The sequence below is a fragment of the Paralichthys olivaceus genome, chromosome 4 (assembly GCF_024713975.1).
Source record: "Paralichthys olivaceus isolate ysfri-2021 chromosome 4, ASM2471397v2, whole genome shotgun sequence".
In the NCBI taxonomy this organism is placed as follows: Eukaryota; Metazoa; Chordata; class Actinopteri; order Pleuronectiformes; family Paralichthyidae; genus Paralichthys; species Paralichthys olivaceus.
Genome location: NC_091096.1, coordinates 3,612,757 through 3,637,274, shown reverse-complemented (window position 1 = coordinate 3,637,274; position 24,518 = coordinate 3,612,757). Strand labels below are relative to the sequence as shown.

Sequence of the window (24,518 nt, the reverse complement as noted above, 5' to 3'; positions counted from 1 at the left end):
TGAATCTCTCATAATTTATTTACACAGAGCAAAAGAAGGGAAACCCAGGTGCAGCGTGCATGGATCCTGGCAACCCGGTGCACGGCCGACAACGGGTGGTGCTGCCGGTCCACTATCCTGGCAGGGTTCACCGAGCAGGCCAGGTGACCGCCTATCCAACCAGAACCAGCATGGACCCTCACGGCAACGCCATCACAGTGCTCACCGTGGACCAGCACCCAGATCCTCAGGGTCTGTACCCACCCCAGTCCACGTCTGCCTTTCTCCGCAGCTACCACCCCACCCTCCACCTGGACCACTCATTCAACCCCCACCACTGCGGATTAGAGCACCGCGGACCCCCAGCCTACCCAGCACAGCCGCATCACACTGCTTTTAAACGACCCAAGTTCCACGGTCGCAACTTTTCTCGAGCAGCCTGCTTCTCGCAATACGAAACTATGTACCAGCACTACTATTTTCAGGGGTTGACTTTCCCTCAGCAGCCCGAGGCTGGCCAGGTGCCTGCGGGGGCAGGGCACCTGGGTGGAGCAGGGGCCCACAAGGGCCACCACAGCAGGGCCTTTCAGCAGGGGCTGCTTTACCCCACAGTGGTACACATGGCTCCTGCTTCTTCTTCGAGGATAGGTGACGCCGGCAGCACTTCTGGCCTGAGCTGTTACCATGGCCACCGCTCGGTGTGCAGCGGTTACCTTGCCGACTGCCCTGGTAGTGACAGCAGCAGCAGCAGCTCAGGCCAGTGCCACTGTTCCTCCAGCGACTCCATGTTGGACTGTACTGAGGTCAGCAACCAGGGGGTGTACGGTAGCTGCTCCACCTTCCGCAGCTCGCTGAGCAGTGACTACGATCCTTACGTGTACCGGAGTAAGAGTCCGTGCAGGGGCTCTGCAGGGGAAGCGGGGGCCGCAGCTTGCACCGCTGTTCCTGCAGAGGACTCATCCCATGCTCCCTTGGGACATGACTGCCTCCAGCTCCCTCCCGGAGCGTCGGGATATAACTCGGGGGACCATCTCTCCAACTGCAGCTTGGAGCCCAACTACAGCAGTCGCTCATCACTGGAACCCAGGGAGAACAACACCAGCACTACCTCAGCCGGGGCTGCAGAAGCTACCGGGGCAGACAGGGGGAAAGGGGCACAGGAGGATTCGGGGGAGATCGGGGCTGCAGCTTGTAGCTGCTGCTTTGAGGTGCTCCCTCCCAATGTGGAGTGCAAAGGGCAGGACTCGGACCAAGCTGGGCCTCTGGGCTCAGGACGATGTCACAGGGGGGTGGACTTTCAGAGCTCCACCTCCAAGAACTACTTTGCTCCTGAGCACATGTGCCCTCCTTCAGAGCAGGTGAGCTACGAAGGGCTTCCTTGCTGCTTCTACAAAGAGATGAAGGTCCACAGGGCCACAGCAGGGTGCTACACTGAGGACTACGCTGTTAATGTGCAGTACGCACATGCAGACTCAGAGGCCTGCACTGGACAGGGCTGCTGTGAACTCAACCAGAGAATACCCATAATTCCCGAGGACACAGATTGTGAATTGGGCACAGGAGCAGAGACCAAGAGCAGTTTACTGCCCATCAGTGTCACGGTGGAGTCAGAGGTGAGGACAGGGGAGCGCCACGAGCCCAGCGAGGGGTACTTCACCTCAGGACAGTTTAGAGGTCAGCCATACCCTCAGGAGGAGGAGACCAGGGCTTTGTTCCACCCGCAGCTCTCTGCCAGTCCCGCTGCATTTGGAAGCAGTACTTCGACAAATGAGGGAGGTCTGGGTATATGAACTTACACCTGGAGAGAAGGGACAGTTTAAAGTATGTATTTGGTACCGTATCAGTCAGTCAATCATTGAAACCCTCAGTTGCCTTGTTCTAACCTTGCTCTCGGAGCACTGAATGTTATCATCTTAGATTGTGTGGATTTCTACTGAAATGGCCTGTTGTTTCTATCCAGTTCATTCCTGTGGCCACAAACGTCTCTGCGCCACATTACGTTACCACGGCGCAGAGTCGAACATGAACGGAGGTTGTTAACTGGAACTAGAAGTAGGTTGGTACCGGCTTCTATCGGGCGACGTGTCTGCTGCCGTCAGGGGTCCGACCCCCTCCGTGGTGCAGGCCCATTTCTTGTGAGATTTCTTCAGATGTTGTCAAGAGCAAGTTATGGAGACTCCATCTGTTGTGCAAGATCTAGGAACCTGAGATTTTCTCTCTAGTACACTCTTAATTCACCGATTACTGCATCTACATGTATACATCTCGTATATGTGCGCACATGAACACTGACTGCCTATAAAAGCTTCAACCACCAACTCAAATAGGTTGTATGGACATAGCTATACCAAAACAGAAAGACATGATTGTTGTTTTTGTTTGTTTTGTTTTTTTTACTTTTTTCAAGAGCAGGGAAATGGGTCTTTAAGTGTTGGTGACCCACGTGTTTCTCTGTGGAGAAGAAGCTATATATTACACAAAATGCATAGAAATGTGAATGCAAGGCTGACACTGGTCTCTATTCGATTTAATACAGAATTTGTTTTATGCATTGCATTTCTGTCCAGTCGTGGCCTACTGTACCTGTACGGGATGTGCCAGAGCAACGTAAAAGCCTTATATACGAGCTATTTGTAGCAATATCTAAAGACACTGCACTGCTTTTGGTCGAACTCCGAAGTGACAGTGTCGTGCGGGGGTGAACACATTTTTTTCTGGAGGGGAGTGTAGCGCTCCACGTCTTGTTCGGACGCCCCTTAAAAGTGTATTTTTGCCGTCACTTACCCCGATTTCCTCAGTGAGGCTGATAAATATCGATAAAAAAAGGTTCTTGCATGTATCAAAAGGCCAAAGGAAAGTAGCTGGAGAAGACTCATAATTTCAAAAGGGTTCCTTATTGTACTGTGACTTTAAAAAAAAACAAAAAACGATGCAGTTATTCATAACACAATGTATTCGTTTGATTCATATCATGCCGTGCATAATCCATACTCGCGATATCAATGCTTGTCATTCATGCCTTTCTGTTTGTCCTGCAGACTGTTTTTATACTGTTTCTATGAAATGTACACATTCTCAACACAGAGGAAAACCTTCTGAAATAACTCTATTTATAACCCAGTGCTGTAATCAACTGAGAATCTAATCTTGCCTTTTGCATAGAGATATGTACCTACTGCAAATATAACATTTTGGGGTACTTGAGTCACTATTTAATTTTTTTTTTTTTTGTTATTGTTTCTAGCACTTAAGAAGATTAAAATGTGTACAAAATTAATATTTTTTAATTTTTTAAGAATATAATTATTTTCTGTCATTACCATTACAAATGTTTAAAGGAAATCAATCTGTGTATATTTCTGTACCTGTATAGCAAAAACACATTTCATAAATGGAAATATGTTCTCTGAATATTTATTTACTAATATATTTATCTTTAAGCCATGTCTTATGTTCAGAGTGTATAAAGGTTTGAGTTATTTGGTTGCTTTTTATTTTGAGAAAAAAAATCACTAACATGAGACTTTGTATATACATGGTAATTGCACACAAGACGATTAAATCTTCTCTGACCAAAAAACTGATTTTAAACTTTAGTACCATACAGTTTTGTAATTAAAGTGTACAAAGATCTGTAAAATATACAGTTTTATTCAAGTAATCCATGTTGTGCTGTTCTCCTTTCTCTGCATTCTACACAGGTATTGTTTTATCTTTAGTAATACTTTGCTTTAGTGACTAAAATACACATACTTTATGAAACATTTAAATGTAATTAACTAAAAGATAAAAACATCCTCGCCGGAGGAAATACTGATTCAAACACGCAGATACGATTTTGCAGGTTTTATTTTCCACAGTGAAAATGAAGATGTTACAAAAAATATTCAAACCCATTTGTTGTCAAATGGTTTAACCCACTGGGACATTTGTTTTTTTCTCTGCCAGGAGTCGAACTAATATCTACAGCTTCACAAACAAAAACATAATAAATACGTCCACTGACCTCTGATTTCTGTCATTTGCACGGTGGCTTCTGCAGAGACGATCGTCCTGCCTGAACGTTCTGTCCATGAACTCTGCTGAGAGTTTATCACACAGGCAGAAAAAGCCTGAATCAAAGAGCGTCTTTTGCTTTAATGTTTTTTTTCCAGAAGAGTTTTTCAGGGTGCATCTCACAGCTTGAAGCCAGAGTGAAGAGCCACAACTCCACCAGTTAAGTTGTGGTACTGAGCGCAGTAGAATCCTGTGTCTTCAATCATACGTTTGAACTCCTCCTGCAGGAGAAGAACATCAAGTGACTCACAAGCTCCTGAGTGACACCACTGCACACAGATCGGTTTCAAAGAATCTAAATGAACTTGAACTGAATAAAACTTTGATTAGACAATGACGAATATTATTCAAAGAACGAGTCGACTGATAAGTAGAGTAGTCGACAGAAAATAAATCAGCAGATGTTTTGATTAGTGATGGATCATTTAAAAAGTTAAACTTCTGATTCCAGATTTTTATAGACAAAATAAAAATCGAACGGATTTTTAATGGAAATGTTCACATTTTATAGACTGAGCAAATCCAATTAATACATAATTAAAACAATTATTGGCTGCAAAAAGATCCTGCGTGTTAATCAAAGATATCTTTCAACATCAGAGATGGGAAAGACAGATATTGAGAGGATGGTTTTTCTCACCTGATCAGGGAACCTGCGGATACTTTCCACCAGATACTGATACGACTTCCAGTCTCCAGCGATCACTTCTCCCAGAACTGGGATCATCTGGAAACTGTACGCGTCATAAAGCCTGAAAAAACAGAACGAGACACAAGTTACTGGTTGATCTTTAATATATCCCATACATGTATATACACGTATAACTTTCAAACTGCATGTGTAAATAAATCTCAGATATTTAGGAATTACTGCTTTGGTGTTTAAAACCATGTGGCAGTTTCATATCTGCGACCAAAAACACAGGCTCATCAAACCGAAACAACAAAGTGTCTGAAGATCACATCTGACAAACCACGTTCCTATATTTTATAAAACCAGTGGAGGGCAGTGTTCGTCCACAAGAAGCAGGCGACACCAAATATTAACACAAACACACTGAGCCTCCGAAAAAACAATTCTCTAAAGATGTTTTAACAAAAAACAAACCTTCATGAAAAGTTATTTATAACTGCATTAGTTATAGTTGCAGAGGGTGTACCTAATAAACTGACAACTGAGTGTAAATATCTTCAGTTAGGCCGAGGAAGAAATAATTAATGAGGCTCTTTTCAGGATGTGACACTTATTTCAACCAATAAAAACACAGCGTTTCCCATGAATAAATATTTATCTCTAACTGTCCCCAATGATGATTTTTATTGTCCTCACAAAGACAGACCTCGTCAGAGCTCCACCTCTGTGTTTCTATGTGTTTCTGGATTCACGTGATGGCAGCAATAAAACTAAAGAACTAACTTAACGGAGTCACAGCGTTGATAATTATGTACGTCCTGAGTTGACGTCCTCACCTCGCCAGCACAGGATTCGTCACTTTGCTGAATTCCAAACACATGAACCTGCCGCCGGGCTTGAGGACCCGCAGAGCCTCCTGAAGTGCCTGAACAGAAGAATTAGAGCTTTAATGATTTTTCAAACAGTAGAAGATTCCATCAATGTAGAATCAAGCATCAACAACATTTATAAAATCACTTCTTTATTTAACAACGTGGATAATTTGTAGAACTCAGCGTATGCACCTAAAGATAAAGCTTTAAGTGCACGTCCTCATAACTAGAGACCGATGCTGAGTTTTGGTGGCGATAATGTTTTATCTGAATTATTCACACACTGAGCTTCAGTATCAGCGTCTTTATCGACGTCATTCCTCCGGTCACTTACCTGATCTATGTGAGTGACGTTGCGGATGCCAAAGGCGATGGTGTAAATGTCAAACTGGTCGTCGTCAAAGGGAAGCTCCTCCGCATCCCCCACCACCCACGACAGCCCTGATCCACATCCACACACACACACAAACAAGCAGAGATTCGATCAGAAACAAAAAACTGGAGTCGTCTTTTCAAAGATCTCAAAAACCTGACGGTTGAAAGGAAAAAGGATCGGACGACTCTTGAGGCTGAAACTTACCAGCGCTGGTTCCCGTGCTGTCAGCTTTCTGCTTGCCCACTTTCAGCATCTCCTTGTTGATGTCACAGACCACCGCGCTGGACTCCGGGGACCCGTCCTTGTCCTCGGTGCCGTAGTTGCTGGAAATGTCCTGCCACGACTGCGTCTGCATGGACCGAGCTGCACGCCGCTCCTGCTGAGATCGAACGTACTCCAGGAAACGGAAGGCGATGTCGCCTGCAGAGCAAGAGAACCACAGACAACACGCGTGACATGGAGTGCGACACCGGAGTGGATTTTCAGGTGTGTTTTCTGGACGCGTCACCTGTTCCGCCCGCCACATCCAGGAGGCGCGCACCGGGCTGTGGGTGCATGACGTGCAGCAGCGCGTCCTTCCAGAGGCGATGAATCCCGAGACTCATCGCATCGTTCATGACGTCGTACTTCTGAGCCACATTTTCAAACACCTTATACACTGCAGCAGCAAAGAGAAGGAGGAGATCTGTGTCACTCTAAAGACCTTTAAGACGTGTTTTTCTTTTTTTTGCTCTGCTACATGGACTCGATTTAAAGATACTAATATTTTATGCACTGAAGTTTCGTGTCCAGATGAATTAGTTCTGCAGTTTTTCTGTCCTATTATTGGTTTAATGATTATGTTTTAGCAAGATTACACAAAAACTACAGAGTGGATTCAAATGAAACTTCAGGGAAGAACTCAGTAAATATTGGTGCAGATCACAATTTTCAAAGAGAATAATTCATGGATCTTGATGAAAGAAAAATTGTGTATTTAAAGATCCAGTGTGTAAGATTTAGGTGAAATGGGAACTACTGCAGATAATTTAATGTAGAATAATCCTCATGATGGTTTCACTAGTTCATTTCATCTAAATTGTATGAATTGTAGTTTTCTTTACACCAGAAAATACTCTTTATATTTGAATACATTATATTTACATGGAGGGGACCCTCTCTACGGAGGCCGCCATGTTTTTGACATTAGTCCAGACTGGACAAACTAAACACCTGTTGAGTTTTTATGACAACTGAAGTTACCACAGGTTCTTTTTCATGTTTGGACAGAGAGGGTGAGGTGAGGGGGTGTTCAGCTGCAACATGAAATTTCCACACCAGATTCTACACACTGAACCTTTAAGGGACTGACATCTATGAGTGTGTGAAATTTGGTGCAGCTTGATTTAATTTAAGGGAACTGTGGGGCCTTGGCGAAGGTATTCAAACTACTGGAGGACTGTTACGTCTCTCTCTCTCTCTCTCTCTCCTCCCTCTCATTTGCTTTGTTCTGCCCCGATGTTGCTTTGCTGTCAAAGAAGGTTTGTGGTGGGGAGGTAGAACTGAGGTAAGGCTGGGGTAACATTTACATTCACGCACTTAGGAAGAAATTGTTACTACACCAGGTTATGGGTTGTTGCCACTGTTGTACTTTTATTATTTTCAGACACTTCTGTAGATAAGAGTTCCTCCTTCTCCCACATGTTTCAAACCTACGTTTGTTGTTTACTTGATTTAAATATTGTAAATAAAGCTTTTTTCTTTGACTGCCTCACGTCCGCTCTGAGTTCTTTCTTTGTCGGCTGTCAGCGTTATTGTTTCTGCTAAAAGAGAAACGTAACAAGGACGTTATAATTATAGTTTTTTCAGTTTTCTATTTTTTTGAAGTTGATTAATAAACTTTGGTCGAACTGTCTTCAGATGCGAGAACATGAACGTTGGGGAACAAGCAGAAACAGGATCATGAGTTTGGTGCATGTTGCATTTTTTCAAATTTAGTTGGTGAAACAATTTTAACTGGTTTAATGTCTGTGTAACTTATATAAGGAAATTTAACCTGAAAATAAAAGAGCAGCAGTCTGATTAGATAACACCGAATGTGTAGAATAAATATCTCGTTTATTTAAACACGTCATGTTTTCTCCTCTCACATACTCCATTCAAAATATGGCAAATTATTCTCCCTCGACAACCTGGTGACAACAACCTTGCTGGTAAAACACGATTCGAATCGTAGAATATATTATTGCCTCATACATTTAAATTCGGCATTCATCAAATACGCCGGAACACAAGTACATTGAGTATAATTCCCAGTGAAGTAGCCCACACGTTACAACGCGGAAGAGAGAGAATATTTAACGTTCATAGAGGTTTTATAAAACTGAAGCGTCACAATCATAGTTGAACTTTTGCGCCGAATTATCCAACAAATCCTCCAGATCCCCACAAACACTTCACACCTCGTCTCTTGGTGTGTGTGGATTCTCCGAGAGGCATCAGAATGTTAAATATGAGGATTTCTGAATGAGGTTCGTTAACGTGTCTATCGAGCTTGTTACTCGCCTCGCTTCGCTTTCTCCTCCTCCGGAACCGTCTCGAAGCCGAAGTGGGTTTTTCTGTCTTCGCTGAAACTTCGAGCTGAAGCTGAAACTCCGAAGAATCTTCTGAAGGAAACACGGAGCAGCAGCGGACCTCTGCAGGGCGCCGCCATGTTGGATGCTTACACAAGGAGGCGCCGGTCTCACGTCATCCACATGCGACGGTGTTTGTATTCTACAGCATCGTCTACATAGAAAAATATTATTTAAAGAGACTTAAAGAAGATAAATAAAATCAAATAGAATACAATTAAATTCAAAGATCTTTTTGTCATTATATCAGATACAATGAAACCATGAAACAAGTAAATAGAACTAAATTAAATTAAATATAACATAATCTAGTTCAAATATCTTTATTGTCATTTTACTTAGGTACATTAAAACAATTAAATAGAAAAGATTAAGATAAAATTCAATAATTTTAAGGCAGCATTTGTAGTACAAGACTTTAATGAAAACCATAAACAGACGCTGGGTTTTCATATATTTACACTTATCAAGGAAAAATGAAGCAAAGTGTTACGCAGCAAATCAAAATTCGTATCTTCCATTATGAATCCAAAAGTAGAGTTTAGGTTCTAACCAATCGTTCATATCACACCAACACGTGTTGCTGTAAATCAAACCACCTAAACCATAAAATACATTTTTAATTTTTTTGCTTAATGTTTTTGTTCAGTTTATATTTGAAATCCTGTATCACATCAGAAATATCATTATTGTTGAAGCCAAAGAAATATAAATAAATAACACTAAACTAACAAACTGACACACTACATTAGTTTGAGGAGTAATTATGGGTTGAGTGTGTTGCTCAAAGACACTTTGACAGGTAGACAGAAGGAGCTGGGCACTGAGCCCCTGATGGTGGAAATTACATCAACCAGCTCTACAACTCAAACTCTGATGATATTAAACAGAGAAAACTCTGACATTTAAAACACTGTAAGTTGCACATTTTTAACATATTTCACATGATCTCTTGATTATTTTCATCCTTGATCGTGGACCCCGGAGGCAGATGTGGAGGAGTCGTGTATATAAACAGTGTTCGGCAGCTTCAAGCTACAATAATAGCAGGAAAGTCTGGAGAATTAAACAGGCCGACGCACGTACTCGAAACCACTGAAGGGCATAACACTACCTTAATCGCACCAGGGTCATAGACAGTATTGCAGATCAAGGCAGATCCAAACAGACAAGTTCGTGCACGGCCAGTAAACCTCTTTGACGCACTTCTTTTTTTTTCACCTCCATCATCAGAGACCAGGTCCCTCTGTTGCTCCGTCATTCCTCTCTCCTAATCTGGCTGCCTTCGGTAGCCTGAGTGCAGAGAGCGACAGGTATTGTCTTCCATTCTTCTCACTTTCTCGTTCTTACAGTAACCAGACACTGGCCCAGCATTGTCCCATTGTTGCTTTAATTACTGGTCGACTTGGGTTCAGGGCGATCAGCTTACGCCGCTTTCTTTTCCTTCGGCTGTGGGAAGGTTGACTGGAGAGGCCGAGGCTTTTCACAGCGACCCAGAGGAGTGGAGGTATGTCTGGCTGATGAGAGGAAAAACACTGAGAGGAGAGGAAGTGTGGAAGGCCTCAAACCTCTGTCTGTCCTATGAACCTATTTCACTTGAGTTGTATTGATAAGAGAAGTTACACTGGGAACAAAAATACCTCAGTGAACAAATATAAGAGTTGAAGTTGAGTTGGTTTGTTTGTTTCCAGGATTCGGCAAAAACTTCTGGACAGATTATCATGAAACTTGGTGGAAAGATGCGACGTGGGTCAGGAAAGGACTCGTTCAATTCTGGTGCGGATCCGAATCAGGGGCCGGGTCCAGGGATTTATTTTAACAATTTGAGACGGGTGTTTTTTTTCACATTTTCATTAAGTGAACTTGATGAAAACAATTTTACATTTTATATGTGGTTTCATAAAGAGACACTTGGGCCTTGGCAGGTGTAGAAACTCTCTGAGAGCCACTCTAGTTTCATTTAGGTATTTTGACTTAAATCTAATCAATGTTTTAGTCATATCTGTGGTCATGTTTGGCCAATAAAGATTATTTGATTTTTTTTTTTTTTTATAATATCAGAGGGAACAATCGTGACTGGGCCTTGTTTTCATCGTCACCAGCAGGGGGAGTGAGAGGATTATTTACAATTCACTGTGTCTTGTCTCTTGAATTGAATTGAGAGAGATTCTGATGAAGAGATAGTTTTGTTTTCACTGGTTCCTTCATGATCAGTAGAATAATAACATGATTAAACCATAGAGCAACACACAGTCCCCTTATGAAACCACATTTAAATTCACTAGATCCAGGTTTTTATTTGGATCTGCACACAATTGCACCTAGAAATCAGTCCTGTAAACTGTCTGATTGTTTTTTAATCAGAATCCATAAGTCAATCTCTGAGAAATCGAGGAAAATGTTGAAAAACGCCACTGATCACAATGTTAGAGTAAGAAAAAAAGAAACCTGGATCCACACCCTGATCCCGACCCACAGGAGAATTTGATGGGTTCTCTCCTGGGTCATGTCCCCTCCACAGAATGTCATGGACAGTGAGAAGTTTTTGCATAATCCTGCAAACAAACAAACAAACAAACAAACTGGTAACTGGTAACCTGATCTTGGTTTTCCAGCCAAAAGGTATTTGCCCTCATTATTCTGGATGCATTTCTATAGGAGCCTGTTTGGACACTCTTGAAAACATGGGATCATTCAGAGCTTTTCTGTTCCAGTCTTTCCGCCAACAAACAAACAAATCGAGGCCTTTAAAACCGTTTCACGAGAGAAACACCTTTCATGTATTCATAAATCATGCGTCCAAACATCCCCCATGTGTTCCAGTTTATTACACGTCCTTCCATGTTTGTTTTTTTTTCATGGTGTTCCAGTGGTAAAGGTGGCCTCCTGCTGTTCCCTCTAAAAATGTGCAGGTTGCATGCTTGACCTCATCTCGGCGGGGGGGGGGGGGGGGGAGAATGGGTTACATATGGCATGGCCAAATCCTCCCTCCGTGTTTGTGCATCTGCTAACAGTCTGGGAGTCATTTCACGAATCTGATAAGTGTTTAGCTTCACACAAAAAGGAGCTGCAGATGTCCCGCCATGGAAACACTGAGGCCCAAATCTGTTTGAGTCAAACAGATTTTTACAAAATCACTTTGCGCCGTTTGAAAAGGTTTCAAACGGAAAGAGTGAACGGGATTAGCTTGATCCAGCATTTGTGTGCTTCTCAGCAACTCGGGTATTTAATATTATCTTCAATGACGAAATACATAGTGTTTTACTGAAAGGACGCAGCGAAACGAAAGAACAAGCACCACACAGGCTTAAGAAACATGCATACAGTGTTTATTTTGCAACCAGGACACATTAAATAAAACTACAAAGGTACTTCACTTATACAAAAGATAGATTATATCCCATTCACATACAAAATAACAATAATTTACTGTATAAATTAAAAATTTCACTATTCTGCTATTTACAATTTCATGAAAAAACAATGTTTCGGCCCCTCATGGTTTTTCTCCCAGGGGGCTTCAGGTGAATGTTTTCATGTCATCGACCACCACAGGACATTCACATCCACTACAGTTTTGGGAAAAGCCTGTTTCCACGCTCGCTCGGAAGGTGAGTGTGGAATTTTCCAATTGACTGGAGGACGGGACAGAAAATGGGAGTCTGCATAATTCGCCAGGCTATCCAAACAAATATGCCCCTGTTAGATTTAAACTGTCAGATGTTGTTAGCTTGTGTTAGATTTAAACGCGCATTCATTTCCCATCCCTCTCACATCCGCGCTCTCGCTTCTCTCTACGCATGGGCTGCTCTGAACATCACAGAGCCAGGGGCATGTGCTGTTGTCTTGCAATAATTAACATGAGTTCCAGTTGAGCAGACAGGCAGAACAGAGTACGGTCGCATTTCGTTACAAACATCTCATTGGGAAAGAGCGGTTGTTGATGTTTTCACAGGCTTCAGATTCCCTCTGATTCTTGAAAATTACACATGTTTTGACTTGACTGTAACTCTGGGGTTGTGTTGTGTTGTGTGTAAAACACGACGTTTTGTCTCAAGTGCTCAGGTTGCTGCACAAAAGTACCTTTTCTCTCTTGTCACCGAAATTGCAAAAGTGAAAAAAAAAAAAGTTTCCTGTTGCAAGGTGAAGCCAATTTAAGTGCATTGCTGTTCGTATCTCTTCAGTATTTTATCCTGACAGTTTGTTCGAAGGTTTTTTTGGGGCTGACCGTCTGCAGAAACCCACACGAGCCTCATGTCCATGGTCAGGAAAGACCAATTACTATGCCAATGGTGAACTAGTAGACTTTGACCTTTCACAAGTAGTTTAAATGTCACAGCAAATGCACAGAAAACCCGTCACGGCTGCAGATCTGCTGACAGCTTGTGCATAGTACCAATGAGTGCTTTTGGTTGTGTTGTTTGCGCTAAAACCTTTTGGCCTGAAATCAAGGCGGTAAGTAAAAGCTTCAGGGTTCTGCAGCATCTTGTGATTTCAGGCAATTTGCTGCAGCCTAAGGAGAAAGAAAGAAAAAAAAAAAAAAATGCATCCCACTTTTTGTGTTTGGTTGATGAGAAAGTACGTTGACAGATCTCTGGAATGTGTTTCCTAGACACAAAATAAAAGAGCAGACATAAATATCATCCCACACTGAATTACATAATGTACAACAATATTCACCCCCCCCCCCCCCCATTAATCAAAAGACAACTTAATGTGAACAATATGTTCAGTAAATGTCCAAGACTACACATAAGAGCATAGACAGAAATTAGAAACAAACATCTTTCTTTTAAAGCCTCGTCTGTTACTACATGAAGAGCTGGATTCCAGAAAAGGCTATAAGTTCATTTAGGAAAACAAAAAGATAAATCATCAATCAATCAATCAACAAAAAATGAAAGAGATCCAGTCTGGAGAGGTTTTCCGTTGAGTGTACTATGATTTAAAAAAAACATCAATCACTGTACAAGATATGGCATCTTTTTTTTTTTTTTTAACTTTTTTTTTTTAACTTTACATTGTTTTGGAATGAAACTCTTCACAACCACAGATTTTTAGAGAAGTGCAGATGTTTTTGTGAAGGACCTCGATTCGCTTCGCGAAAGGAACAGATGTGAGGAATCTGAGATGAGGGAAGAGGAGGATCCTTAAGGCACTTGAACACCATCAAACCGGAAAGATTCCCACCCACAAACGAGCAGAAAAAAGCCCCTCAGATCTTCCCGAGTCTCCCTAAATGGCAGTTTGTCAGCCAACTGCTGCCCCCCCGCCATCCCCACCACCCACTTTAACTTCTCTCCACCCAGATCCACTGAGTGTCGAGTGAGTGAGTGAGTGAGTGAGTGAGTGGGCGAGCGCGCTCTCGTTGTCTCTGATCTTTTTATTTCAACAGCGAGCGACTCCACCCCAAAGTGCTGCGATATCTACGCTCTGTGTGACGTTGTTCCACGTCCTGGTTCCCTCTCCTCAGAAAACTGGTTTTCATGTAAAACACGAGAAAAAGAAACATCAGCACTTTGCAGACGGAATCAAAAACACAGATGGATACACGGCTCCGTGTTCGGGAGGATTATGGTTTTTGGCTGCAAGTGTGTGTGTCGTCCGTATGAGGCAGATAGAAGAGCTGTGTGACGCTGCTGAGCTCTAAAGGGTTACAGTGTACTGGAGGTGTGTGAGTGTCATTGACTCCATTTTCTTCGTCCTCTCCTCGATGCCGACGATGCTGTGATGAGCTCGGGAGCTCTTGGAGCAGCAGGGGGAGGAAAACCTCCCGAGCTGTCAGTGAAGTTAGCCTCTGTCCAGCAGCTGTGTGGGGTTTTCACCGGATGGCGTCGGGAGGTGGGACTGAAAATGGAGCGTCTCTGGCCAGAGGAAACTTCCTGCGTGTTAAAAGCATCCTCGTGTCTTTGTCAGAGCTGCAGATCGGCTCTCCTCTCCCACACCGTGGTCACTGACAGCCCTGCCTGTCCCTCTCCTCTTTGGTGCTGAGCATGATGGGAGGGCGCAGCCACTCTGGCCCGTGGGCCTTTTTCGCAGCCGTCACTATCATTGTCATTAGCCACCCAGTCGTTGGCTTGTCAGCGCAGCACCTCATAGAGTTTCATTGTCTGAGGGGCCTGACATCCGATGGCCCTTGTACAGAATAGTTGTGGGTGGCGGTAGCGTTGGTCAATGGCGAAGCGCAGCGGTTTGCGCTAGTTGCCCACCAGGGGGCTGAGGTCGCCGTGGTGGTTCTTTAGCTTCTTCTTGAAGAGGGAGATGGTGGAGGGTCGGTACAGGATGATCCAGGGCTCAGAGGACGCTGTGCTCTGGCTGCAGCTGTCCGAGCCGCTGACTGTCGGGATGTTGGGAGACCTGAGGAGAGGAACACGGAGAAGATGAGGGAGGAGACAACAGAGTAAAGGAAAACAATCAAGATGGAAGAACAGTGAAGGGTTAAAGATTGAAGGGGATTTATAATTAGTGTCACACTGTGTTTTCTTAACGTTGAATTCATGTCTGGCAAATTACCAACTCCACCCAATGGCAATTACTGTACAGTGTGTAGGAAGTTTTAATAGGCTCCATTATCTTTCATTTGACTTGACATTTACTTAACCTTATCCAGCACTTTCAAATGATCCATTAAATAAACTAATTAAATAATTAAAACGATCTCAATTTACGTTGCATCATTTAGCAGTGAAGTATGTTTAGGAATCAAAACAAACACATGACGTCGAGTTCTGTTCATAGAGCAGTTTGTTTGATATAAAGTTATATTTAGATTAAATGGATATCTAGAGATATCGTGCTGTGTTGTGGTCGAGGTCGTGATTTAATCTGGGACATTCACTATAAAACATTATTTTTTAGGCGGATATTAATTTATTTATGTTGTATTCCGTCTTCATTTACTCTGCCCCACTAACATTCATACTAATGCCGACACCTCGGCAGAAATCTCACAAGCGTTACCGTTATATAGATAATAACATTATTTATATATAGACCTTGTAGTTGCGGAGATATACATTATTCATTTTGGGTACGTTTCAAGCAGAGGCCTGAGAAAATGGCAGAATATTGAGAGGTTGATACCCGAACAGAATTTCTAAGAAGGACAGAGTTAGTGAGTGGACACTGCTTGTTGTGACCACTGGTGTGAGCAGGATTATCAGACTGGATCTTTAATCTTTCACTGGGATTGACTCCAAACAAAAAAAGTTCGGTCAGAAGAAGAATTTGTAAGAAGTGATAATCACATCAAATGTCATCCTGCTCTTTTATTTCCAACACGACATGCATGAAATAAAAAAACCCACAGACATGCGCCTTGACATTTGATGCTCGGCCGATCGTACTTACTTGACTGTGATGTGCAGCAGCAGCTTGGCCACCATGGCTATGACGGTCAGAATGAGGAGGGCGGCCAGGGCGTAGATGGTCCACACTGCGGAGACGGAGAAACGCAGGAAGGAGACGTCAGACGCGTCGTGGTAATGAAAACAAACTGAAGCAGACGGTTTAGCAAGCGGAGAATTATTTTCGAGCACTGCTGCTGTTCAGCCAGCAAATTGTCAGGAAACGTTGATGCATTATCAGCGCACATCTGTTCCCCTCTGGATGAGGAACACATCAGACGGGCCTTCCAGACCGAGTTCGGAAACAATAATGTTTGAAGGAAGTTTTAAGAAGAAGAAGTCAGTTTGCCACGAGTGGCTTTGACGAGAGGCCTGATTGTGATCAGCAGGGAGACACAGCAACTGACGAGTCACTGACAGGGAAGAAAACAACTTCTCTGTACAATCACAGGAAGTCACTGAGCCTCCAGCAGCATCGCAGCACGCTCAGAGGATTTTCAGAGAAAACAGGTCATGCTTCTAGTCGAGACACCTCCCACAACACGCCAGAAGAGACGGAGAAAGGTGCGGTAGGTGCAGTGTATCATGGGAGTTCACATACTAGCGCTGTGGCCGGTGGTCTCGCCGCGTCCAGCCCACTGACCTGGCATGTTGTGCTCCGGTTTTCCAGGGCTGGACGTGATCACGTAGAGGATCTGGGAGGAACGTCCGTTGGAGGTGCTGTTGGATCGCTCGGTGACGCCGCCGCCGCCGCCGGCCGCCAGCTGAGGCCCCGCCGTGCTGGAGACGTCCTCGCCCTCCTCCTCATCGTCTCCCTCGGCCTCCATTGTTCTGGTGTCCTGGCTTCTCAAAGCTGAGGGAACAAGAATTCACAAAAGGTTCACCGACGGATCAGTGTTACTTCTCATGCGATCGAGCTGCAGGTGAGAATGGACTGGAGTTTGAAAGCAACACGTCTGCGGTGTCATGGCCGCTGAACTGAACAGGACGTCGTCAGGTGCTGAGATTAATGGCTCCGCTTTGACGCAGAAATATCTTGAGGCACTGGCATTTTCAAAAACCTCGACCCCTCCCAAACACACACATGCCCGGAAGAACACACACACACACACACACATTTTCAGCCGCTCAGTGATAGATGATGATGATGATGATGATGATGATGATGATGATGATGATGATGATGCACTCGAGCAGCCAGAGAATATCATGGTTAAATCACATGTTCTCAAGCCAAGAGGATGGAAACGAATAAACACAATATGAAGACTGCAGTAATAAAGTTGTAGATTAATGATGGGTGGGGCATTAACTGTATTATTGTATGTTGGTGATCAAAGTGATTACATCATGACAATAAAACCAAACTGTGTCATCACAGTTCTGTTAAATTTATGATTTCAACTGATCTTTAACTTTTATAGACGAGCTCGTCATAATGTCTGTTTGTCGTTGGATGTGAATCATCTCGGTGATTTCCATGGAAACATTAACATCAACCCTCAGTGTTCACTTTGGTGACCCGACCTCTTCCGGACGCATCAGTTCAGATACATCGATTTATCACGTGAAGTGATTTTCACGGTTATATATGAACTGTACCATCACTTCTACACGTTATCTACACATTATTTTCAGCAGAAACCTTCTTTGAAACCATAAATACGACCAAATATATTGAACTTGACTTAAGAAAATACATAAATCAACTAAAGTCAAATCTTTAAACATAAATGAACGACGTTTCTGCTGTGTTTATTCTATAAAGTTAAAGTTTTCATATCTGCAAACAATCGCAGATACCAATATGTCTGTGATCGATTATACATCTGGATTTTTACACAACTGTCTTTTTAATCATTCGTGCATGCAAACCCATTTCTCAGTCTCAGTAGTAAAGTTGGACTTTCCATTTTCTTGTTAATGTTGTTAATATCATTTATTTGTGCCCAGCTCTAATTAGAGCACAGTTCTCTGCGGTACAGAAAATCACATTCAAAAAGCGACTCTCTGAGTGTCACGGGTTTTCACAGGCAGAGGAGTGCTGGGACACAGAGGAGGAGAAGCTGAGTGATTCCTACGAGTCGAGAACACAGATCACTTAACGGCCCTTTAATCATTCCTGTGGGTAAACAGGCCTGTTGCAGGAAGTGCACAGTCACTGGATACGCTGTGTTGATCACGCTGTTGAAAGTGTAAACAGCACAGTCACAAGTAGCTATTTCATTCTGACGGCGTTTGTTAGAGACGGATCGACTCTGCTGTAAACTTGTGGTGCAGAGCTTCTCTTCCGTTCGCTCCAGACGTGATTCAGTTCGATTTGCAGTAATTTCTGTTTCAACCTGCACCAGACAAGTTTGATTTATAAAACCACCGAGACTGACGACCATTTCCTCCGAATTTTACGTGTTCCCAGAGGAAAACGATATCCTCAATACGATCTCCTCTGCCTTTCATTTACTTCTCCTAAACATAGATGTGATTTATTTTAAAACAGCTGATGCTGAGGATTTTTAAACACATCTGGGAAAGTCTCACGCTGGTTATTTGTGTTTCGCTTGACTCTTTCATTATTTTCCTTACATCTTAATTTGCACTGAAGTTCAGTAAAGAGAAACCTCCCAGGAATCTGTCAACAATCTGTTGACTGTGGCCACATACAAGTGAGATATTGTTTTTTCCTTATTTTCCACAAACAAAGAATGGAAACACCGAAACTAAACAGGAAGAAAAAGATAGAAAAAGAAACAACAGATGCATCCGTGATCCCGAATCAATGCAACTGTAATTATAATCCTGTATGGAGCTGTATGACAACACAGATGATAAATCAAATGCGTTACTTGGACACAGAGTTTTCAGCGCTGGTGACTGATCTGTCTGTCTATCTATCTATCTATCTATCTATCTATCTATCTATCTATCTATCTATCTATCTATCTATCTATCTATCTATCTATCTATCTATCTATCTATCTATTCATCTATCTATCTATCTATCTATCTATCTATCTATCTATCTATCTATCTATCTATCTATTCATCTCTCTATCTATCTATATATCTATCTATCCATCTCTCTATCTATCTATCTATCTATCCATCTCTCTATCTCTCTATCTTTCCATCTCTCTATCTATCTATCTATCTATCTATCTATCTATCCATCTATCTATCTATTCATCTCTCTATCTCTCTATCTATCCATCTCTCTATCTATCTATCTATCCATCTATCTATCTATCTATCTATCTATCTATCTATCTCTCTATCTATCTATCTATCTATCTATCTATCTATCTATCTATCTATCTATCTATCTATCTATCTATCTATCTATCTATCTATCTATCTATCCATCTATCTATCTATTCATCTCTCTATCTCTCTATCTATCCATCTCTCTATCTATCTATCTATCTATCTATCTATCTATCTATCTATCTATCTATCTATCTATCTATCTATCTATCTATCTCTCTTTCCATCTCTCTATCTATTCATCTATCTATCTATCTATCTATCTATCTATCTATCCATCTCTCTCTCTCTCTCTATGAATGTTAAACTGCAGCTCCTCCAGTCTGAATCACGTTGTTGTCACGTACTCGACCTGACTGTGATGTTCCCAGAGCTTCCCACATGTTTCCCATTTGCAAACAAAATACCACGCTTCAAAGTCGGCCATTATCATCTGAGAGCATTTATTGTGAAATTACCATTTCGCCTGCTCCCTCTGCCACTGAGGAGATATCAGACGTATTTACCAGTCCAGATTCTCAGAGTGTTGTCCCCCTTGTCTTTCTCTCCGCACGTCACTCGCTGTATATTTTTCTATCGCTCGGCATAAAAACCTGTTTCTTCAGGAGGTGACCTTTTTCTCACTGATTCCATTTCTTGGCAACACGACGACTCGCGCAAAAAACAAGAGCTGAGACGTGAGCGGGGGTCAGAGGATTTTGACTCTGTGATATTGTTTTCTTACTGTGGGAGCAGGGGGGGAGAAAAAGTGAGGCAGATTACAGATGGAAGCAGAGAGAGAGAGAGAGAGAGAGAGAGAGAGAGAGAGAGAGGGAGGGAGGACAGATCTCCTCTCACTGCAGCGAGCTGAGAGCCTGAATGTCACCTACGCTGAATTATATCTGGGTGTGTTCCGCTCACGTCCCCAGAAATTAATCTATTAAATCATTTTCGGTGCATTGAAGAATATTCAGGCAGCGAGAAGATAATGTAAAACAACGGCGTTCCTTTTTTTCATTTTAACATTCGTCTGGAGAGATTCAATAATCAACTGTGAGGTTTTCAACTCTCCGTGCACTGCAGCTCCTCCTCGGCCCCAAAGTCAAACCGCGACATCAGAGGCCGCGGTGCAGCGAGTCACAGCATTTTGTATGTAGGTGGCATAAAAAACTAAATCCGCCAAGGAGCACAAATCAGCCTGCTGCAGGTTGATAAGAGAGTGAGTTCCTGGAAAAACAAAACATTATTTAAATATGCAGTATCACCCGCGGCTGTGAGACATTGACTAGCAAATGAAAAGAGAAAAGGTTCTGCCAGTGGCGTGACAAGAGCCTCGCAGAGCGGACGCGCGTTCGCTCAGGACACACCTGAGCATGCAAATGTGGCTGCTGGTGGGTTTGAGGAGGTTATGGTTCAAATAAGCAGGTGTGACACTTCAGATCTGGATTTAAACATCATCCGAGAGATCTGGTCACGTGTGGACGGCTCGGACTTCACGGGCGAACGCACCCAAGACACATTAAGGACACACACACAGACAGACGAAGGTTTTTGAATGTGTGAACCACAGTCGTCCTCTGACCCGCTGCAGTTTCACATCGAAGCAAAATAACTTTTTCAGATCTCGGATACCGTATGTTGATTTATTTGTGTCTGTGATGCCACCACATCTAGATTTAGTGTTTTGTTTGTTTGTTCAAATGGATAAAATCTAAATGAATCTTAAAGCTACACGCACTGACTCACCAACACACTCAAACATCTGGACACATCTGGACACTTCTGACTGAATAAAACAACTTCATCTGCGCCTCAGAGGACACTGGGCTCCTACCTTGATAAAGCAGAGCGAATCCATGGGCCTGGTTGGTGCGGTCTGAGTAGAAGTAGAGTACGACAAAGTCGCCCGTGACGTTCACCAGCTCCCGCGGCGGGCTGCGCCAGTCAAAGCGCGCCACCACCTGGTTGGTGTAGCCGTCCAGTAGCTCCACCATGTCCGTCTGATCGGAAATGTCAAAGAAGGTGAAGTTGAAGAGGATGGCAGACGATCCGGGAACCTGGATGGTCCAGTAGCAGACACGGCCAGCCGCGTAGCTGTCGGGGAAGTCAGGGGAGTAGATCACTCCGGATGGAGAGCTGTAGTTTCCACCGCACGCTCCGACTCGGGCTGGAGGAGAGAAGAGAATTGATATTTTCAATCCAATGAGATGATCGGGACTAAAACTAGACTCAAATGTTGACAAGATGAAAATATCCAGTTAAAGATGAGGAAGAGTTTGAACTAAATCTCAGGACTAAGACACAATTTAAAAATGTCTGAAAGTTAAAGAATCTCAAAATGAAAAGTTTTACTTTTTTATGACAAACAGGTTCAATGTAAAGGACTGAAAATAAAAAAGTGCACGTTTCTGTGAGGAAATGAGTTTGTGAGAAGTTTGTGGATTTGGAGACATAGTGACACTGGTCATCACTCACTGTCGAAGATGATGACCCAGCCGTCGCCGCCGCAGGGCTGGGTGTGGTCGCCGAAGCAAACGTGGTTACACTCCATGCTCGGCGACTCGCCGTGAGCGGGCAGGTCCACCTCGTTGCCACAGAAACAGGCATAACCTGACTCCATACCGGCGAGCTGCAAAACACGACAGGAGATATGCAGATCAACGCTTCAGCAATAAAAACATTCTTTCCCATAATGCCATTCATTCCAAATCCATCGGACATTGGTGCCAGACAGCGAAACAAAGAGCGACCGAGGGAACACGTTCAAAAATATCATAAATTACTACATTCCAACTTTTCATTCAATGAAAACATAGGTTAAAATAAAAAGTTTTATAGAAAGTTTCTCATGTGACGTTGTGTTAACACTTTTTTGAAAATGAAATGAAAGCGTCGTGATCGCTTTGTCTCCGATTTCACGATAACATAATCCGAAACCCACAATCTCTCAGCCGCCTCCTTTCAAACGCACAAGGTGTCGAGAATGAACCTCACGACGAGCGCACCTTTATCCGACTTCCACATCAGAGCGGTTAGCGAAGTGCTCCTGAACTTGGCAAAGCAGGAATGTGAAAACCTTCACATGTCTTGACCTCGTCACCACTGGCTGCTTGTTCTCAAAAGACCTATTGTCCTTCATTGAAAAGGACACCATTGTCCCATTTTCAGGCCCTGAATGAATTCACACAAGCGAAGGTACTGCATCACTTCCCACTCCGCGTCTCATGGAATAGGAATTCATGCATCAGGCTTCGTCCTTGTTGCATTATTCTATCTGATGAATTGACGCTTGAGAACGACGACGTGACACTTTCGGAAGAATTGCTGTCTCACTCATCAGACATGCTCTTTGTCAGACAGTCACGCGGGATCCATACGTTTCAACGCTCCGACGTGTCACATCTGCATTACGGACAGTGACGGTCTGGGCAGACGATGCTGCCCCCCCCCCCCCTTTCCTGAAACATCTGCTGATGTGAGAGGGGAGGGAGGAGCTGTCAGGGCCTGTCAATGCAGACGCAGCTGAACCGGATCTGCGGAGACTGAAAATGAACACCTGGCACCGTCCATAGCCTGGAACAATGGCGTTCCAGATACTGAGACAAGAGGAAGGTATCAAAGAGGAGGCGTTCATTAGACTCATAACCGTTCATTTCCAGCTGTCAGCACCGATTGTCGGGATGATTCATCGTCTGCCGGTTGGTCTGAAACAAGACGTTTGACGGCTGAATAAAGAATAAACTGCTGTCGGCAACGTGGTGATAATTGTCAGTAAGCCGCTCGTACGTGCAGATGATTTACATACATTTACGCTGCAGGAGCCAGTTTTCGAAATGAGGCAGGCGACTTACAGGACATTTATTCGTCGAGTGAGAGGAGACGTTTGAGGACATGCACGCTCCACCAATAACGTTACGTCTCCATCCCTGTTCAGTTCATTTCAAAAAACGACGGCCCAGATTTCCATGAAGCTCTGAGCAGCGATGGGACAAGGGACAAAAAATTACTCTGGCGTGGATCTGGACGACGGGGCGGATCCAGAAAGTCAAATTTTTTTGTCTCTTTATTATTGTGACATTTTTGACATTTTCAGTGATTTCCCATGGGCAGTGATATTTTTGGGGGACTGATATTCATGAGTGTGTGCAACTTGGTGCAGATTCAAATAAAAATCTGGATCCAGCGGATTAAATTGTGGTGCCATTTTCCGTAATGGATATTTCATAGTGTGTTTTATTGACTTAACTCTCAGGCTCCATTGGATTTAAGGAGGTATGTGCTCGTCTAGGTGTCTATCTTCTCTGAATATTCTCTCCTGCAGAAACTGCTTTCATTTGATTTAAAATATATCACTAAACATCTCTTGAATCACAAGTTTTCCTTTGTTTCATATACGTTTCCCACTTTTCCTACCTTGTATCTCTGCTTCCTACAGAAGCTGATGCAGTTTTGGATGGTGAGTTTGTTGGAGGTCTCACTGGTGCCCGACAGGGTGGGTGGGTCGCCGCTGTCTTTGAAGCAGCCCAAGTTCCCAGGCACTGTGAAGAGATAAGACGAGAGTTAAAAACAGAAATCACTTACACAACTCCGATGCAATCTGTATCACATGCTGGCTATTAGAGTTTCCCGTACAAATATAAAGGACCATTTTCTTTTTCATTTCGATTGTGCTTCCCCGCTGGATCCACTCCAGAGATCCGTCCCTGTTGGGAGCTTTGAGGACAATATTTCTTTATGTGATGGCTTCCTCCAGGATGTTCATGTTTTATAATCATGTTTCTGCTTCAGAGATGTTCCCCCCCCCCGAAGACAAATCAATGGTGACACACTGCAAATATTCTGTTCTGTGTTTGAATATTTTGGCCTGAATTTCCAACAGGCAAGCCAACAACATGGCCTCGGAAGAAAAGAGAAGGAGAGGAGAGGAGGAGAGGGGAGGAAAAAAGGGGGTGAATGGGACAGAGATGTTGGAGTCAGCTGGAATCTAGAAAATGTACGCCGTCAGATGTGAGAGAAAGTTGCATCAGACTGGGGATTTAGTGGTTTCTCCATGTGTGACAGTGTGTGGTGTTGAAGGAGACGCCTCTACATGTGTTTTCTGTGCACGTAGCAGTTAAAAAGCCTGCTAGCTAGTCTGTTACAACCTCTATCGACGCCACGTAGAGCGAGAACGGAGAACGACATAATGCTGTTGACAAATCACAACACAGAAGGAGCTGAACCATCAAAGCAGTCTGGGCTTTATCAGGGGATGTTGAAATTTAAAAATCCATCCATTATCGTAATATATCACATGTGATCAGATTCATCTGCACGTCTCTGGACTGTGGCAGGAAGCACACGGGGAAAACACGCAGACACGAGGAGAACATGCAAACTCCACACGGAAACCACCGTGCCACC

The 24,518-nt window shown here is 43.4% G+C and overlaps 3 protein-coding genes across 6 annotated transcripts in view; 1 reads left to right on the top strand and 2 right to left on the bottom strand.

The window, feature by feature from the left end:
* The window catches only part of znrf3 (zinc and ring finger 3), a 63,446-nt gene extending 59,806 nt beyond the window's left edge, over positions 1-3,640 (top strand). For all 3 annotated transcript variants that reach the window (XM_069523348.1, XM_069523347.1, XM_069523350.1), the window contains exon 8: positions 28-3,640. In XM_069523348.1, coding sequence (XP_069379449.1) covers positions 28-1,769 — 1,742 coding nt within the window. In that variant the 3' untranslated portion in view covers positions 1,770-3,640. The remainder of the gene's footprint in view (positions 1-27) is intronic.
* Positions 3,641-3,810: 170 nt separating this feature from the next.
* Positions 3,811-8,675, bottom strand: coq5 (coenzyme Q5, methyltransferase). Its single transcript, XM_020111279.2, has 7 exons — positions 8,462-8,675; positions 6,426-6,575; positions 6,122-6,337; positions 5,876-5,982; positions 5,506-5,594; positions 4,676-4,787; positions 3,811-4,256 (listed from the first exon to the last, which is right to left on the bottom strand). Exons 1-7 carry the CDS (start codon positions 8,607-8,609, stop codon positions 4,155-4,157), a joined length of 924 nt encoding a protein of 307 aa, XP_019966838.2. The 5' UTR covers positions 8,610-8,675; the 3' UTR covers positions 3,811-4,154.
* Positions 8,676-11,836: 3,161 nt separating this feature from the next.
* kremen1 (kringle containing transmembrane protein 1) overlaps positions 11,837-24,518 on the bottom strand; it is a 53,892-nt gene continuing 41,210 nt past the window's right edge. Inside the window, exons 4-9 of one of the 2 annotated variants that reach the window (XM_069523345.1) lie at positions 23,529-23,653; positions 21,591-21,744; positions 20,950-21,282; positions 16,477-16,728; positions 15,880-15,964; positions 11,837-14,886 (exon numbers count right to left, since the gene is read on the bottom strand). In XM_069523345.1, coding sequence (XP_069379446.1) covers positions 14,727-14,886; positions 15,880-15,964; positions 16,477-16,728; positions 20,950-21,282; positions 21,591-21,744; positions 23,529-23,653 — 1,109 coding nt within the window. In that variant the 3' untranslated portion in view covers positions 11,837-14,726. The remainder of the gene's footprint in view (positions 14,887-15,879; positions 15,965-16,476; positions 16,729-20,949; positions 21,283-21,590; positions 21,745-23,528; positions 23,654-24,518) is intronic. The other variant, XM_069523346.1, reaches the window with a different exon arrangement.

What these genes read in the sequence shown, in the direction of transcription:
- coq5 (XM_020111279.2), bottom strand. Translation starts at nt 8,609, where the DNA reads ATGGCGGCGCCCTGCAGAGGTCCGCTGCTGCTCCGTGTTTCCTTCAGA. An exon ending in GGATGTGGCGGGCGGAACAG is followed by an intron (nt 6,338 to 6,425) that starts GTGACGCGTCCA and finishes CTTGCTCTGCAG; the next exon opens with GCGACATCGCCTTCCGTTTC. An exon ending in ACGTCACTCACATAGATCAG is followed by an intron (nt 5,595 to 5,875) that starts GTAAGTGACCGG and finishes TCTTCTGTTCAG; the next exon opens with GCACTTCAGGAGGCTCTGCG.